The 16748-nt window shown below is 34.6% G+C and overlaps 4 protein-coding genes across 4 annotated transcripts; 2 read left to right on the top strand and 2 right to left on the bottom strand.

The window, feature by feature from the left end:
- Positions 1–1760: 1760 nt before the first annotated feature.
- Positions 1761–4273, bottom strand: LOC17885153 (patellin-6). The gene is given in 5 exon segments (XM_023783361.1): positions 1761–2266; positions 2369–2510; positions 2606–2730; positions 3576–4228; positions 4231–4273. Coding segments are annotated over 5 exon segments (1227 nt in total). The 3' UTR covers positions 1761–2002.
- A 3959-nt stretch (positions 4274–8232) lies between these two features.
- LOC17886287 (macrophage migration inhibitory factor homolog) lies at positions 8233–9520 on the top strand. Its single transcript, XM_006292017.2, has 2 exons — positions 8233–8537; positions 9224–9520. Exons 1-2 carry the CDS (start codon positions 8427–8429, stop codon positions 9449–9451), a joined length of 339 nt encoding a protein of 112 aa, XP_006292079.1. The 5' UTR covers positions 8233–8426; the 3' UTR covers positions 9452–9520.
- A 1394-nt stretch (positions 9521–10914) lies between these two features.
- On the top strand, positions 10915–11754 carry LOC17886433. Its single transcript, XM_023783237.1, has one exon. The coding sequence runs from the start codon at positions 11350–11352 to the stop codon at positions 11554–11556; it is 207 nt and encodes a 68-aa protein (XP_023639005.1). The 5' UTR covers positions 10915–11349; the 3' UTR covers positions 11557–11754.
- A 654-nt stretch (positions 11755–12408) lies between these two features.
- On the bottom strand, positions 12409–15900 carry LOC17886764 (probable serine/threonine-protein kinase WNK5). The gene is made up of 6 exons (XM_006290785.2): positions 15065–15900; positions 14426–14691; positions 14094–14317; positions 13843–14000; positions 13421–13748; positions 12409–13157 (listed from the first exon to the last, which is right to left on the bottom strand). The coding sequence occupies exons 1-6, from the start codon at positions 15146–15148 to the stop codon at positions 12559–12561; spliced, it is 1659 nt and encodes a 552-aa protein (XP_006290847.1). The 5' UTR covers positions 15149–15900; the 3' UTR covers positions 12409–12558.
- Between the last annotated feature and the right edge of the window lie 848 nt (positions 15901–16748).

The raw sequence follows: 16748 nt of genomic DNA, 5'->3' as shown, positions 1-16748 counted from the left end.
CTTACACTTTAAGTTTATACGCAAAGTTTTAAATGCAAAGTTGAGTTTTATAGTCGAAGTTGCTAAAGGTTCGATGTTTTTGTTTTGTTTTGGCTTTGATAAAGCTAAGGTTCGGAGTTGTTGTTGGAGAGATAATAATATAATGAAATGCAAGGGTGGATTGGGTTGTAACACATATGAGATGATGAGATCAAAGGGAAAATATTAAAAGAAAACAGATGCGATTATGGCGTAATTGTGGAATCATTAACTCAGAACGTAATAAATATTTGTCACCAAGTAAAAAGATTGGTTCCCAATGGGTCAAACCCACAGCTAAGAAGACTTCTTTAACTTTAAAGAAAAGAAGAAAGTATTATAGGGGGAGAGAGTATAAAATTTGTGTAGCCTACCATTACTTGAAACCGACGATTCGCTTTCTTCGATAGCTACATTTTGACTACTTCGGTCTTTTCTTTTTCTTTTCTTCTTAAAGTTCTTTTCTATCATCTCCAACCATCTCTCGAAAATTCATAAGAAATACTAACAACGAAACGTGTGTGTTATCAATACGAGTTTTGTGAGGAAAAAGTGTGAAGAAATATTCCCACACTAATGCTTTTTTGAGGCTTTTCTAAATTTGTGAATAATAATAAAAATTTGTTAAAGTTGGTTGATGGTTTAGATGTTCGATCGTGGAAACCTCCTTAGACCACCTCCAAAGGGAGGTTTAAGGTGGGTCTCTAAACTATAATTTCATTAAAATTAAATCAAAATTCATTAATTTTTTTGAAAACGCCCCTTAACTAACAGACTTAAGGAGCGGATGCTAAATATACGTGGTATGAAATTATGGGCTGTTGCAAAAAAACTTTTTTTCTCTCTCTTTCTCTCTCCTCTCTCGTCACTCTCTCTTTCTATGTCTCTTTTTTTTCTTTATTTCTTTTTCTTTTATTTGATTACAATTTATTAATAAAATATTTTTATGCACTTTTGATAGAGGTTCAGGGTTGGAGATGCCCTTATGTCCTAAACTCCTAACGAAAGAGTTGCGATCATGTCAGAACAACAACATTGCTAAAAAATAAAGTGCAAGTTCTTCAGCGTTACCTTATTGTATAGGAATGAATTTTTATTATTTTTGATTCAAAAAGAAAAGGAATATTTATTGTCTAAAGATTTTGAACTGTTTACTCTAATCATTTTGGGGTTTCTCTTTTATAATTTGACTCCCTTTCTTCTTTGTTTCTTCAGATTTTCTTAAACTTCGTTGGCGAATTATAAACATAATTAGAAATTTTTTTTGTTGACCAAAATTATTATTATTTCGGTTTGTATCCACCAATTTGGGTATAAAATTAGATGTGCGTTTATTTATAAAAATACTGTAATACACATTCGAACCATAGAAGAACATAGCTTTTTCTTTGACAAAGAAGAAACAAAAGTCGATTTTATATTGGACCGGGTTAAAAATTCGCGGATTTGGGCCGGGCTGTAGTTTGTGGTAGTGGTCACTTGTCCCGTAAGCTTTTAATGAAGAAGGACACAGTAAATGGAGAGATGTACGTTTTCTTTCCAGGAATCAATGAGAGTAACTTTGAAACTTCAAGTTTATGCAATGATTGATACTGCACGTTCATTGGACGTTAAAGATTCAGACTTCAGATGCAAAACAACTCAAATACTGATCACTGAGAATGCAGCAAAACATATATAAGCACTGGACCACTGGTCTTCAAATAGCTAAACATGGTACTAGGAATAAATAAGCTTACAAACGTATATAATCTAGGATTGCTACATTGATTTCAATCTATAGTTAAAAATATTAAGCTCAAACATCAAATGTTCTCTCATACAATCATTGTTTTTATACATATGATCTCTTCGATATTGGGTTCAACACGACCGTTGAGCAAGCAAACAAACCCTAGTACCCCAAACCCAGGAAAGAAAGAAAAACCCTCAACACACCCAAAAAAGTAGTAGTAAGAACTAAGAAAGAAAGAAACAGTTTTTTTTAGACCGCTGTAGTAGATTTCCGGACAGTGTAACGGTAAGCAGCAACTTTCTTCTTGCGAGACAGAGTGTTATCAACAGAGAGAATGAGTTTCCCAGCTTCTACTGTTGTGAATGAGTTGCAAACAGCTTCATCTGAAGCTTTCATCTTCCTCGGTTTCTCAACCACGATCGCGTAACTCTCTTCTGCGTTTGGAACAAACTCTGCAGTGTACTCTAAATCCCATCCTCCAACTACTATATCCCAAGTTATGGTTGCTCCACCCTGTAATGATATAATAATCCACACAAACATTTTCAGAATTCATCTAATCATTTCCCACTCACTTGTCTATCTGTAAAATGCTTGTTAGTATAATAGTATTACCTCAATGCCTTCTATCTGAATGTTAACTTTCTCACCGCCTTTGATGGAGAATTCAGACGCAGGTTTTGGCGGTCCGTTTTGCGAATCAGTAGGACGGCTAAGGCCACCGTATTGCACTGGAATATCTTCTGGCCTTATGAACCTGATATAGCAACAATGGTATGCATTATATTTAAACAAAAAGATTATAATATCCCAAAAAACTAAAATATAATGGTAACAGTTTAAAAGTTTTACTTGTAGAGTGTTTCGGCAGCGTTTCCTTCTTTGGACATCACAAACTTGCTCTTTGTTCTGTGAGTCAGGAAAGGGCTGAACATTGAGTAGATTACACTGAAGTACCATGGCACGTTGATGAATATCTGAAAATATAAAGAGTTAGATAGTATACTGAGACTTAATGTGTACCCTATATTTGTACCTTAAACTATTGGTTGGTCTCACATCTCAATATGATTGCTTAGATATTATGCAATGTATCTGTTAAAATGTTTATGCAGTAATCGAGAGTAGAAAAATGATTATAGTAACATCAATTTGTACGACCACACACAAGGAATGCATCAATGACACTGTAGCAGTAGAGGACAAAGCTAGGGAAGTAGTTTTACCAAAAGTAAAGACAAAAAGAGAATCAAAATAGACTAGACAGAGAATAATGACACACATAAACATCTAAAACCATTCTTAGGGCATCATTATTGGTGGGATCTTAGAGGCTAAGATCCCCAGGTTTTTACAAAGAAAAAATCTTATATAAGATCTTTCCTTTGCAAAAACCGAGGGATCTTAGCCTCTAAGATCCCATTGGTAATGTTGGTCTTACTACTATCATCCAAGTTTTCAAAATTTAAACGGAACTCAAGAAACCACACACAGAGATGAACCAACAAGTTTCGAGAGATTTAGAGAAATTTTTTTAAAGAAGATTAGAAACAACAAATTACAGAACCAGATTGCTTGAAACGAGATTTAGATTCCCCATTAAGCATTTGACACGTTCAGATTTCTTGAATTCAGATTCGTTTCTGTGTAAATGTAACAACAAGCAACCTAACACGCAAAACAGAGCATAATCACATTAAAAGAAAAAAAAAAAAAACCATAACAATTTCAGACAACAAGTACAGAACCATAAATTCAGACAGAACCCCATTAAAGAAAAGAAAAAAAAGAAATTTAGAGAAGAGATTAGAGAAATCCTGACCTTAGTAGCAACCATTTCAGGGTAATTATCTTGAAAAAGAGAGAGAATCTGATTAGAAGCAACTCTAAGCTCTCTCTTAGGCATATCTTTAAGATCTGTGACCTGAATAATGGAATTGACACCACCAGGTTTGAAATGAAGCATCTTAACACCTCTCTCCAAAACCTGAACTCTCCATCTAAGAAACTTGTTAAGCTTCTCTTCATCACCAAACACTCTCTCGTACATATCTTTCTCTTTAAAGACACCGTAAGCATTGTAACACACTGGGTGCCCTTCTTTGTCGTAGCCTCTCATGTAAGCAACTGTACCTTCCAAATCTTTGAAACCCAGATCTTCTTCAGTCAATTTCTCTGCTTTGAACTCTTCTCTCCACTGCAAACACTTGTCAAGCATCCTCAAAGAGTCAGCTACTTTGAAATCTCTCGCCCTGAGGAATTTGAGGAGGATAACGTCAGCTTTGTCGTCTCCACCGAGGAGTGAGACTCCCCACATAGAAGAGGCTTTGGAAGACGAAGCTGAGAGCTTTTCTTTGAGTTCTTGGAGTGACTTTTGCTCGGAGGGTTTGAGCTCAGAGACGAAGTAAGTGTCTTCTTTGAAGTGGTTAGAACGGAGAGTGATGAGTGAGGATATGAAGCTTTTCTTAGGCTCTGGGTTTTCTGGTGATCGAATGGGTTTGGAGACAATGAAGCATCCATGGTTTCTTGAATTTTCTTGATTTTCTTGATTTTCTTTTGTGTGTTTTGGGTATGGGAAGAAAGAAAAGAGATACTATTGAAGAAACAGAGGAGAGACAATCGAGGATCGAAGCAGAGGGGGAAGAGTGAGAGTGACGGGAGAGAGAGAAAGATATAGTATAGGCGTGACTCTGGTTTCTGAATTTTTTGAACAGATAACGCGGCTTTTTACATACATGTATAAATTAAGTATAAAATTTTTCTGATAAAGCAATCTACTATTTTCCAGTTCCAACGCTTTTTAATTATTATTATTATTTTTTTAACAAAGAAAGATTTAGAATAGTAGTAACCATAAAAGACAATAAAGTAAGTTTATTTTATTGAAATCAACGAAAAATGTTTTAATTTGAAAATTTTGCAGAAGTAATTGTTTACTGTTTAGATGAATGTGAAAAAAGAAAGATAGGGTATAGAAGCAAGCAAGCAAGATTGGGGAAGATCTTTTTAAGGAGGTGGAGGAGCGTGATAGTCACGTGCGTTGGGGTGAAGGAGGAGCGTGAGCTTTGGAGTAGTAGAGGGTAACGTGTGGAAGAGGTGATAATAATGAGGGAAGAATGGGATTGGGGGCGTGTCCGTGGTCATCTAAGTCTACCTAATGGGGTCCCTTAACCCTTTTTCGTGTTTTTGTTTTCTCACTCTCGTTTAAACTTCTACTACGTTCATATTCAAACACACACACACACCCTTGTCTGAAACATATACAAGAGGAGATCTTTATTGAGTGAGATGTAGATGTAGGAAGGAAGGCTTGTTGTTGTTGCTCGCATTGAGTTCTATATATCTATCTCCTTCTGTTCATGATGCCTTGGAAACTTGAACTCTTTGCCTGTTTGGTTATTTATTTATTTATCTACGTAAGTGTATGGTAAGAAAAGAGAGTAAAGCATTTATAAGAGATTTCACCTTTCATGACTTAGTCGATGTGAACACATTGATGGTGGCTTTATCATTCTTGAGTGGAAGCAATGAGTATACTACTAATTAATATTTTTTTTTTAGAAACTAGTTTTGTGATTCAAAATCGTTTCATATTTTTCATTCAAACCGCATATTTCGACCAAACCACTCTTTTCATGCCGTCTTAAACCGGTTTCTTCATTATCTCGGTAACCATAAGATGTTTATCTAATGTATTATGGTTGATTTCAGTATAAGACGTGACAAACATGAAACACCAAGACTCAAGGTTATATAGGCAAAGTAATAATTACAAAAAAAAACATAAGACTCGCGGTCATAAGCATAGTTTTGGTAATCGCATGTCTAGACCTTAATAGTATAAGTTCGTTAGTAACACTTCCATTAATTTTGTTTATTTGTCTCCTCTATATTCTAAAAAGCGAAAGGAGGGGGAGCTTAGGTAGGCTTATTTAGCACTTTGGTTTCAAGTTTCAACGTAATAAGTAAGAGAGGGGAGTGATTATGAGAATATCTGGGGATCCGATCATATTAGCATGATAAATTAATACACTAGTTAGCCTTAAAAACAATCATATTTTCCACCCATGCGGCTCAACTTTAACATACTTTCCAGTTCATTCCCATAACCTACAAAATCAAACATTTAATTAACAACGGTTCACGAAATTGTATGTATCTAATCGAATAATCATTACCAACATGTGTAATGCCTACTAGCGTTTGGAGTTGGACCATATTATATGTTTAATGAAATGATGCAATGACAGGTTCATCTCAACAAATAGTCCATAAGTTTCTTACTTGCATTGTTTTGTTTTCAACAACTTGTTATTCCTAATTACCTTTGTTTAATGAGTAATTTTTTTATCCTTTAACATATTTACTTTTGATCATACGTTTTAAATAAGGAAAAATAGAAAACAAAACCATGCCAGGCCACTTTCGCTTTCCTGGCTTTTTCTAGAAAACTGAATATGAACACTGCAAAAATTCTCAGACATTATCTTTTTTTTTTTTTTTAATAAAGATATTGGAATTTACAAGGAAAATAATATAATACCATCGAAATAAATAATTGTATAAAATTGGACTTAGAAATTAAATATTATGTGAAAATATAATTGTTATTGAAATAATTTTCAGAGGGCATAACTTACGAATTTTCTATAGTTTTTCTGTTTTGGTTTTCTTTTTTTTTTTTTTTTTTTGTAAAATACTTTTGATTTCCCAACTCTTTTTAGAGTTTTCTTTCTATTATATTTTTTTTTTCGTCAAAATTTCTTTCTTTTTTTTTCTTGGGGGCAAAACTACAGAATTTCTTTCTATTATATTAAATATAATATTTTTAATAAAAGAATTTGATCCTATTTATTTTATGGATCCATTGTCTGATTTATTTCTCTGTTTTTTTTTGTCAGTCTCTCTATATTAAAGAAACAAACAAGTATTTTGATTTTTATTTTTTTTTAAATGAGAAATTTAACAAAAAATGGTTTTGGCGTTTGTCGAGAACATGGTGGACCTGTATGTGCTAATTCCCGTGGACATACTTTGCTTTAACAAATATTTGAAAATTGAAAAAACTTTGGCTTTTTAGAGTTTACTTTTGACTTGTTGGTGTGCTTACAGAGGCGAACACTAATCGATTACGTACACTTTAATCATACGGGATTTGCCCTTCTATACACAATTACACACAGCCTCTCTCTGTCCCTGTTTCACTCAATTTTTTGGTTTTCTTCCAACCTCACTTTCTTTTTCTTCATTATTTACAAGTAAAACAACAACAATGTTTTCATGTGTAACCAAGCCCGGCCCATGTGTTTCTGAGGCTCCACCTTACGCAAAAACTGTTTTGGTGGTCCATTATTAGTTTCTTACATATACATCATGGAGATGAAGACTTAATTCTCGAACTAGATTCTTAAACATTGTGGCTTCCAAATTGCATTAGTGGTCCTAAAACCTAATTTTCTTTCTTTTACTTGTGGTTAGGACCGCCTAAGCATGTCAACGAACTTTGTCCATCTCTCTTTTCTTAACCCTCTCACAAGTCACCGGCGGCTTTTTCTTTTTTTCTTTTTTGGGCACCGGCGGCTTTTATAATTTCTTCTTCTTTGTAACCTCATCCATCAAAACCAAAAACATTATTTGCCATCAGTTTTGAAAAACAAAGAACACGTCAGGAAGAAACACATGCAAGACTTGCAAGTGGTAAAGCAATAGGCAAGGACGACATCCCGTCCGGTTCAGACACATAACTCCAGAACTCGACGACTTTGATTATATTAGGCCGAACTAAACTAGTCATGAGTTAATTACATCGATGTAAAGTTTTTCTTTTTTTTATGTAGGCTCACACAATTATTGATATGTCCTCTAAACGAGCTTATACCGAACTTTCGAAAAAACATGTGTGTTATAGTCGTTATCAGACTTAAAATCGTAACCATATTTTAGTCGTTACTAAAACAGACAAATATGTAACATTTTCCATATTTTTAAAGTGATAATATTAAATGCAGATAACAGATAACACGCCTAGTATATGTAGTTTCTAGCTAGCCAACCGTACGTTATGATAATTAATAGGTGATAGTTAGAAAAAAAATTAAACAAATCTCGTTTAAGACAGACGCGAAGTAACAACGCTAGTTCCCCGCAGCACATGGATATGTATGAAAACATAATTTAAAAACACTTAGTCAAAGAACTAAAACGAGTATCTTAAATCTGACTTAATCCTATCGTTCAACAGTAATCTAAACTCCTAATGATAGGAGGAAACCCAAATACTAAACAACACTTAAAACAAAACATAAGTTTTTATCCTTATTAATCATTATTCCAAATTACGGACTTGTTCTTTTCTGTGTGGTCCATCCAATCGATATGGTATGAAAACAAGTTTCTTCGAGGGCGACGTAGCTGCGTTAATTGATTGAGTCACGTCAAGTTGTCAGATTTGAAATTCGAAGATATATTTTCAAACATTGTTCACATCTTTAAGAAATCATTTCTTTCTTTCATTACTTCGTACCTGATAATTTAGTTCCTATATATTTAAGTGACCATGTGAGATGTTTCTCTCCCACAGCTCTCCTCAACACCATACAAAATCCTCTCTTTTGGTTCTTGTTCAGATTCTTGAAATTAAAGCTTGACGGTATCAAGAAACGGGCGTGAGAAAATGCCTTGTCTTTACATTACAACCAACGTCAATTTCGACGGCGTTAACACCGATCCCTTCTACTCGGAAGTCACCAAAGCCGTCGCTTCTATCGTCGGACGACCTCAGAACGTAAGAAACCCTTCTCTTACTAGTTTAATAATCTCTCTCTTTTTTTTTTAAAAAAAAAAGGCTTAAAACCCCAAATACAAAAATATACACTTGACTTGCAGATGCATTTTTATTTATTTCTCAGATATATGAACTTTCTTCATTTAATGGAACTCAATAGTCAATACCCTCTTCACATAAACTAAAAAGAAAAATTTATAGTAATGTCTTTTCTATCACTTTTTTTTAATAAAGTATCTTTTAATTCCACATCAAGACTCAACTTATCTTCTTTACAGTAATAAAAAAAACAAATTTTACAAAAGGATAAATTTATCATTTGAAGAAGGCAGTTAATATTGTTAGTTTACTATGTTTTCACGTAAATGGAATTCGAGATTCCTATTTAATAAAAAGTCAACTTCATATCTATTTATTTACATATAATGTATGTAAGCTTAACTCTAGATTTTTTTAATGTATATATTGAAATCTTATTAAACTATAGGTAATTGTAGTTGACTCCCATAAACATAATTTAATTATGGTGTGTATTAAAACTCAGAGAACAATAGCATGTGGCTAAGATTTTTTTGCTCTAAAGATTTGATTCTATGTTATGTGCTGTGAAGATGTAGGAGACTAGAGATATTCCAAATTTTATGTTTGCATATCAAATAAAATGGTTATATATATGTACATTGCAGTTAGTGATGGTGGTGTTGAAGGGATCAGTAGAGATAGTGTTTGGAGGGAACAAAGACGCAGCTGCATATGGAGAGATTGTATCAATGGGAGGCATCACAAAACAAGTCAAGAGAGAACTCATCGCTACCGTTGGATCTATTCTCCATACTCACTTCTCTATTCATCCCACTCGTTTTATCTTTAAAGTTTTTGATATCAATTCGTTGCCTCTTCCTTCTAAACTTTAAATCAGGATGGGTCATCTTTTATATTGTCCACCAACACACAATATATATAGTCACATATACTTTTCTATCGTTTTCGTTTGTTTTTCTTTTTGAGTCTTTCTCTATATTTATGTTTACAAGCTTTTACTATTTTATGATCACTTTTTTTAGCTATTGACCGTGTATAGTATTAATATAAAACTTGAAACAATACATAAGGAGAGATGTCCTAATCCGAGAGACATAGACTAAAGTCTTTGGACTTGGTCATATATAGTTTCATTTATTTAATTTTTAATTAGAGAAGAAGTAGCCTCCTTCTTGAAGCTTAGATATAAACTTTGAAATCATTGAGTTTCCGAGAAGTAGGAAGTAGTCTATGATGGTTCCATTTTTCATTTTTGAATAGGAACTAAAATGAATGGATGAAACATTGAAACTAGACGAAAAAAATGTCCTTCACATCAATTCTTCTTTCTTATGATTGGGACCAACGAATTGGGTATATACTGTATACACACGTACTTGATTTAAATAACAACAAAGTTTCGATGGCTTTCGAATAAAGGGATCCAGAGAATTGTAAGATGATCTTTCAAACCGGTTTTATGAAGTCAATCATACCAAAGTCAAGTCTCTCCTCGTTTCTTCAACTAGCTTGGTTAAGTAATCAACAATCTTTTGCCTATCGAGATACAGGAATGAATAGTGTGATTGGTGAATGGTGGCAGACCGTTATTGAGTCGTACAAGTTACTACTAGAAAAATAGCTAAAAAGTAAAAAGTCTCAAAATCATCACATGTCTGGAAACAAGATAAGTAAAATCCAAAGATACAAAAGAAAAAATCTTCACACGTCTTGTTCGAAGACACTTCCAGATAAAGGTACTACGCGTCACTCCCTTTTACCTGCGGGGAAAAAACTAGATGTCAGCAATCAACAGTGTGCACTGTGCACTGCGCACATCTCAACTTGTACTCAATGCACATCTCAACTTGTAGTAAATATACATACCAGATCATGCATTCGATTAGTAAATTAAGCTAGACAAAACTTAAAAAGTAAAAAAAAGTATAATTTTTTTTTTTTAACTCCAATCAAAATAATATGACATGATTCATATTTAAAAAGTAATCGAAGCAACATAGTTTTGTAAGTTTAACCAAAATATATATATATAGGTAGGCCAATGAGTTTGGATGCAATAATGGGAGCCAAAATTCATAAGTTTTTGCATCCTGAAAAATCAATTTCTTTTGTGGAAGTCCTAACTCCATTTTCTGAATTATGAAAAGAAATAGTATTCAGCTGTAGAGACTAATTTACAAAGTTCACCTCTGATTCCTTTTTTTTGGGGGGGATTATATTTGACAATGTCTATCATATTGGTTATATATGGTTAGTGATATTAAAATTAAAGTAAGTGGGTTGTGATCTGTGCCAGTTTACAAACACCAAAAAAATTAATGTGTATAAATATAGAGATTGGAAAATGATAGAAGTATTGTAAATTAAAGTTTCTACCAAATTATACAGCTGATACCTCATAAAAATATACAAATTACTCTAATCCCTACCAATTTAGTTTAATCTTTTCTAAACTAAACCCCCCAAGGAACGCATGTGCTCTCTCCTCTGTGTTATGCCGTTGCTTTCACGTCCTTTGGCCATTAACGTTTACGAATCTTGGTTAATATGGAAATGAAAACAAGACAAGATGTAGTAATTATTATCAAAACATTAATAAAATGCTTGAATGATTCATCAAGTGGTATTCTATATAAGATGTACAACACATGTATTAAAGCAATATTTTGCATGAAAGATTCAGGAAAATACAGTTGTCATGGAGAGAAACTATATATATGTGCAAGCAGAATAAACATCAAATTAGAGTGACTGAAAAAACCAGAAGGAGATGAAAAAAAGTAAAAGCAAAAGAAAGGATCCAAGGCCAAAGCTGTCCGAGTCAGTAGAAGTTGTGGAGGCCGGAGATGGTAAAAGGAGAAGAGAAGGGATCCATGGAGAAGTCCAAGAAGAAGATAAGACATGTAGAAGCAAAAGGACAAGTAAGAGTAAGATCCCTACGATGAATGTTCCTGTTTGTAAGATTGGTAATATGTAATCTTCTAACAGAGAGATAAGGAATGAGCCGCATAAGAACCATCCGAAGAGTACCACAAGCACAAGTGGAACTATTGGCGATGGCCCTTTGCTCTCCATGTTTTTTGCTATTCTCTCTTAAGTCTTAGTTGGTGTTGAATGAAAGAGATGGCCATTTTACAAATCAGAATTTGCAGTCGTGATTAAGTTTTTAAATACGTGATTTGTTTGGATGCATGCGGTTAGATAACCTAATTAACGCAAATTTCTTTTTAATATTGCCTTATATACTTTGTTCTTATGTGATCAACTGTATAATAATCACTTTTTCATAGATTATATCATCCTATAGTTATATAAAGGTTTTCGACGAATGGTTGTACCAGTCTAACTTCACTACAAATACCGTTTCAGTACTCTCATGGATACGAAAGCTTTAAAATGCCCTCTTCTATAAAGTATTAATTTGTAACAGTAGATTGGATGATACAAAATTAGTAAAACTCTCTTCTTATGTATACGTATGTTTCGCCAACCACGTTATTGAGCATATATATTGTTTTCTTTCTATTATCTAATATCACTTTCTTTATTGCTACGTTACAGTTTCGTTTGTTAAATTGTTCAACTGCCTATACGTTTGATACGAGAAGATAAACAACTTCCGTATCAGTTAGTCATATAATTTATGATTAATTCTTCTTTTATTTGAATATTAAGTTTATTTATTATTGTAACTTGTAAGGGACAAACAATTATTGCATAACAATGTAATCTAATTACTCTCTTTTACACATGAGAGATATATTTTACCTTAGCACTAAAATATCGAATTTGTGCGGTTTTGCAGAGCGTTTTCAAATCAAAATCGAGCTTTATGGTAAAACTTGCCAAAAAAATATCATATATGCAAAGGACTCTAAAACAATTATTTCATATAATATCATCAAAGCAAAATGCTAGTTACCAATATCTGTCTTTATCATGAAAGTGCCACAAAAGGCTCTCTCATATCCTATTATCATCAACATCTCCGAATGAAATCAGTGGAGGACGGTTGATGTTGTAGTTCGTTCGTGTTCGAGTCGAAGCCACGCCCACGGCGCTTGTTGATCAACTCCATAAGCGATCGGTGTAGAACCTGCGTTCTCGTGTCCACCAGCGATCTCATTTTCTGTTGTAGCCTTACTCGCCTCCGTTGATGCTGACATTGATCATCATCAATTGGAGGTGAATAATGGTATGTTGAAGCATTCAACCAATTCTTAGAGCTTCTGCTGCTACCCTCCACATCTTGGATTGCATCGTTACTAGAACCGTCATTGTTATCTCCAACTGCTACAGGAGAGTCGTGAGAGGAAGAAGCAGAGGAGAAAAGGCGTGTTCTTCCCTCTGCGTCGTCATTGTCCTCATCATCATCTTCATGACCAAAGCTTTCACGCCTGATAGAAGAGTCATTGGCCCTCCAGTTGGGGACGAGCAAAGATATCTCATTTTCTATCCTTGCAGCGATCTCTAAAGGATCCCAATCAGTGATCTCAAGCTCTTTCACCATCTCCAAAGCTACTTCTAGAGGTGTGTCACTTAGTATGTTGAATGGGAACTGAATGTTCCTCATGTGACCTGTGACACATCCAAACAGATTCATAAAAACATTTTCCATTGGTAGTTCTTCCATCCAAGTTTCACCATTCAGGTTACCCAAAAATTAGACGCTACGGTTACAATAGTTCATTTATTCCCTATGATCAACCGCTAATAATACAAGGCTGCTCCAAATCCTGTAGTCCGGTTCAGCTGAGCAAGTTTCTAGCAACCCAACAATAAGCATATACCGGACAAACTAGGCAAACAAGAACTTTCTAGTAAGTAGAACTTAAACGTACCATTGCCATCTAATATCTGTACTTGAAGAAAGATGTTATGGTCTTCTGAGTTCATCCTTCCTGTTATCGACATATCTGTTGTTCTAGTTGGATCAGTCGTTGACGGCAGATGCTCTAACACCGTTCCATTTGCAGCCAAATTCTGGATTGCCAGTTGTGGCGGCAATCTACATAGAGGAGTTAAATCTCTCTCATCAGTTGCGGCAAGGAATGGGTCCCCCAAGAGCTCCTTTGCAGGCAATCTTCTTGACACAGTTTCCAGGCATTTACCAACAAAACGTTGGGCCTCCTTGTGTTGGATTAGATGGAAAGATTCAGGCAACTTCCCCTGAATCAAACCCGCATCAACGAAAGTTAACATATACAAATATTTTTTCTGAAAAGATAATGATGATTGAGATGAGCTAAAGCCCTCTGCTTACCGCTGTAACTTTCTTGTATATTTGGGCAGGGTTGGTGCATTCACTATAAGGATACTCACCGGTAAGCATCTCTAGGACACACATTCCAAATGAGTAGATGTCGACAAGCTCATTATAATCTTCTTCATACAGCTCTGGTGCCATAAATTCAGGCGTTCCTAATGGTATATTCAAGTAAAAGGCAGAGGTTAATTCTGGAACTCACAACATTCTGTTTAAAAACATGGAGAAAAAAATAAAAAAGAGAATACCTATGACGCTGTGTGCATTTTGTGAACCACGGAGAATCGCAGCTAAGCCGAGGTCACCAATCTTGACTTGCCCAAGGTGGCCATTAACGAAGATATTATCGCATTTGAGGTCTCTATGAATGACAGGAGGATCATGTCCATGAAGGTAAGCCAGACCATTCAAGATCTGGCGTGCCCAGCTTTTGATTGCTCGGATATCAACCTTTTGATACTTCCTCCTATACCTGTAGATGTAAGACAGATGACAAGGTTATTTTAAAGGGAAACCACGCACAAATGAAGTCATAGTTTTTTTTTTTGCATAAAGCATGAGGTTAAATGGTTCTCATTACTCTCTAAGGGTGCCTGATGTGAATAGCTCAGTGATGAAGTTGAATGTTCTTCGGTTGACATCAATCCAAGATGTGCAGTAGCGGATAATAGATTCGTGATTGAGATTCTTGAGGAGATGAACCTCAGAGTAGAGGCGTTGCAAAGGCTCAGGTGATCTGAAGACCTCATTGAGCTTAACCTGATTCCATGCGACTTCCATACCTAGAACCTGGTCAAATGCTTTGTAAACCGTCTTCATTGCCCCTTTGCCAAGAACTTCTTTAAACTGCACACCATTTGAAGTACGAGAATCAACCCAATGTTCAAGAAGACATCCCAATCATCAAAAAACAAATCTTCAAGAGACAACTCTAGAAAATACAAACAGAGGAAAACCTCTGATCAAAGCAAATGTAATCAGAGAACAACTACAAGCCAGCATATCTCCAAAGAAACAACACCAAAGCAATGCCAGGAACTGAAATGGTTTGGCAACATTTGAATGGAACAGATAGTACCAAAGTCAAACATTTTCAAAAGACAATCGAAAGAGATAGCCAAAAAAGTCATCAAACTTGGGGGTTGATCAAATTCAGAACAAAAAAATTACCATTCCGCTAAGATTTAACAACCAAATCGTATAAGATAGAGCAACTTACACGCCCGTAGCGACCAGAAGGATCTGTCTCAACATAAGGGATCGAGTCATCGGAAGCTCCGGCCGAAGAAATCTCCATATACATGACTCTGTACCGGATCTATCAGAATCTCAAATTGGGGAAAAATTCAGAAAAAAATCGAAACTTTAGGAGAAAAAACAAGATCGCGATGCAAAAAGAAGAGAGAGCAAGAGAGAAGGAGAGAAAGAGAGAGAGAGAGAGAAAGAGAGAAGCGTGCAGTGCTAGAAGAAGATCCTAGGTTTTCCTTCGTGATTCTCGTAGGAGAAGACGCCGAAGAGCAACCAAAAGAGTCTGGAATAATCAAAACAGAGCAAAACACAAGCCATTTCTACAACAAGACCTTGTTGGCGTAATTTGTATTCGTCGTGCTCTTTCGCAATCATCTGTTTTCTTCCCTTACGCACCTTCATTCACTACCCAAAAAAAAAAAAAAAACAAAGGGCCACACCCAGAAAAACAAAAAAAACAAAAAAAAGTTTGGTGGGAAAAGTTAAAGAGAAAAGAATATTGTGGCTGCTACGATCAAAGTGGGGAAAAAGTTTGGAAAAATCACTCCTTTTTACTCGGGAAAGGAAGAGAATTTCGAAGAGAAGAGAGCCAAATTAGACAATTCTGAATTTGAAAAACCTATGGCCACGCTTTGGATTCACCATCGATGATGATTCTGATTCCCAAATACGACTTTTTAGCTCGACCCTTTTCTTCTTGCCCTTTATTGATGTTTTTTTTGTTTTGTGTTCAAGTCAAACGAGATTGTGATTAACGTCAAGTTAAGTATGTCTGTGCCGATGTTGTAGAGACGAGTGGTTTATGAACCGATGATTGCGTTACTTTGACACAGACCCTTTTCTTTTTTTTCTTGTCATTTGACTATTTCCCCTCCCACAATTTTTGTTTCATCTATTACAATATCTAAAACTTCAGTGTTTTTTAAAGTGATTTGCAAAATCCAGCACTGATTGAGAGAAAATAAACTGGTCAGATTGGGGGTCAACTAAAACTATACATATTCTATTCATACAACATTATATTTTGTTTTAAGTATGATGTGTTTGACAATGGATTCTATTGATAGCTTCATACTACAAAGATATATGACTCTAGCGGATGGTTACCAATCACAAAAGCGAAAAAAATTAGCAATATTGATAGCAATAAACTGATCATTGATTTTTTCTTAAAGTATTAAGCTACTGTTTACCGGTATCTTTTTCCCGCCAAAAAAACTTTCCGTGGAAAAACTTTTTACTATTTTTGGGTTACCAATCGGACCCAATATCAAACGAATATTACTTTTTCTCTAATGTCCAAAATCTTGTTACTTTTTATCAACCAACAAGAAACGAGAAAAAAATCATGGAGATATAGAGGTCGATTGGTAACGACTGTTACTTGTGCCAGTAGAGGCTTTAACTTTAAAATTTTGACTGTAGAAACTTTTACTGTTAAAATCTGATTGGTAATGAACAACTTTTAAAGTTATGCATGTTATTTTTATATTTATTATTTTATATTTATAATAAACATGATATTTTATAAATGAATTTATAAAATAAAAGTATTATTGAAATGGATCTTAAAAGAACAAGAAAAATGAAAGTAATTAATTTATAAAAATAAAATATATAAAATATATTTATAAACTTGTGAGAAGGTTTTAAAT

The sequence above is a fragment of the Capsella rubella genome, unplaced genomic scaffold (genome assembly GCF_000375325.1).
Source record: "Capsella rubella cultivar Monte Gargano unplaced genomic scaffold, Caprub1_0 scaffold_5, whole genome shotgun sequence".
Lineage (NCBI taxonomy): Eukaryota > Viridiplantae > Streptophyta > Magnoliopsida > Brassicales > Brassicaceae > Capsella > Capsella rubella.
This window is presented reverse-complemented; position numbering and strand designations above follow the sequence as displayed.

Excerpts from the sequence above, each read along its gene's own strand:
- LOC17886764 (XM_006290785.2), bottom strand. The coding sequence starts at position 15,148 with ATGTATATGGAGATTTCTTCGGCCGGAGCTTCCGATGACTCGATCCCT. Across the intron at positions 14,318-14,425 it reads ACATCAGGCACCCTTAGAGA|GTATAGGAGGAAGTATCAAA; the intron begins GTAATGAGAACC and ends TTACATCTACAG. Across the intron at positions 13,749-13,842 it reads TATACAAGAAAGTTACAGCG|GGGAAGTTGCCTGAATCTTT; the intron begins GTAAGCAGAGGG and ends GGTTTGATTCAG.
- LOC17886433 (XM_023783237.1), top strand. The coding sequence starts at position 11,350 with ATGAAAAAAAGTAAAAGCAAAAGAAAGGATCCAAGGCCAAAGCTGTCC.
- LOC17886287 (XM_006292017.2), top strand. The coding sequence starts at position 8,427 with ATGCCTTGTCTTTACATTACAACCAACGTCAATTTCGACGGCGTTAAC. Across the intron at positions 8,538-9,223 it reads TCGTCGGACGACCTCAGAAC|TTAGTGATGGTGGTGTTGAA; the intron begins GTAAGAAACCCT and ends TGTACATTGCAG.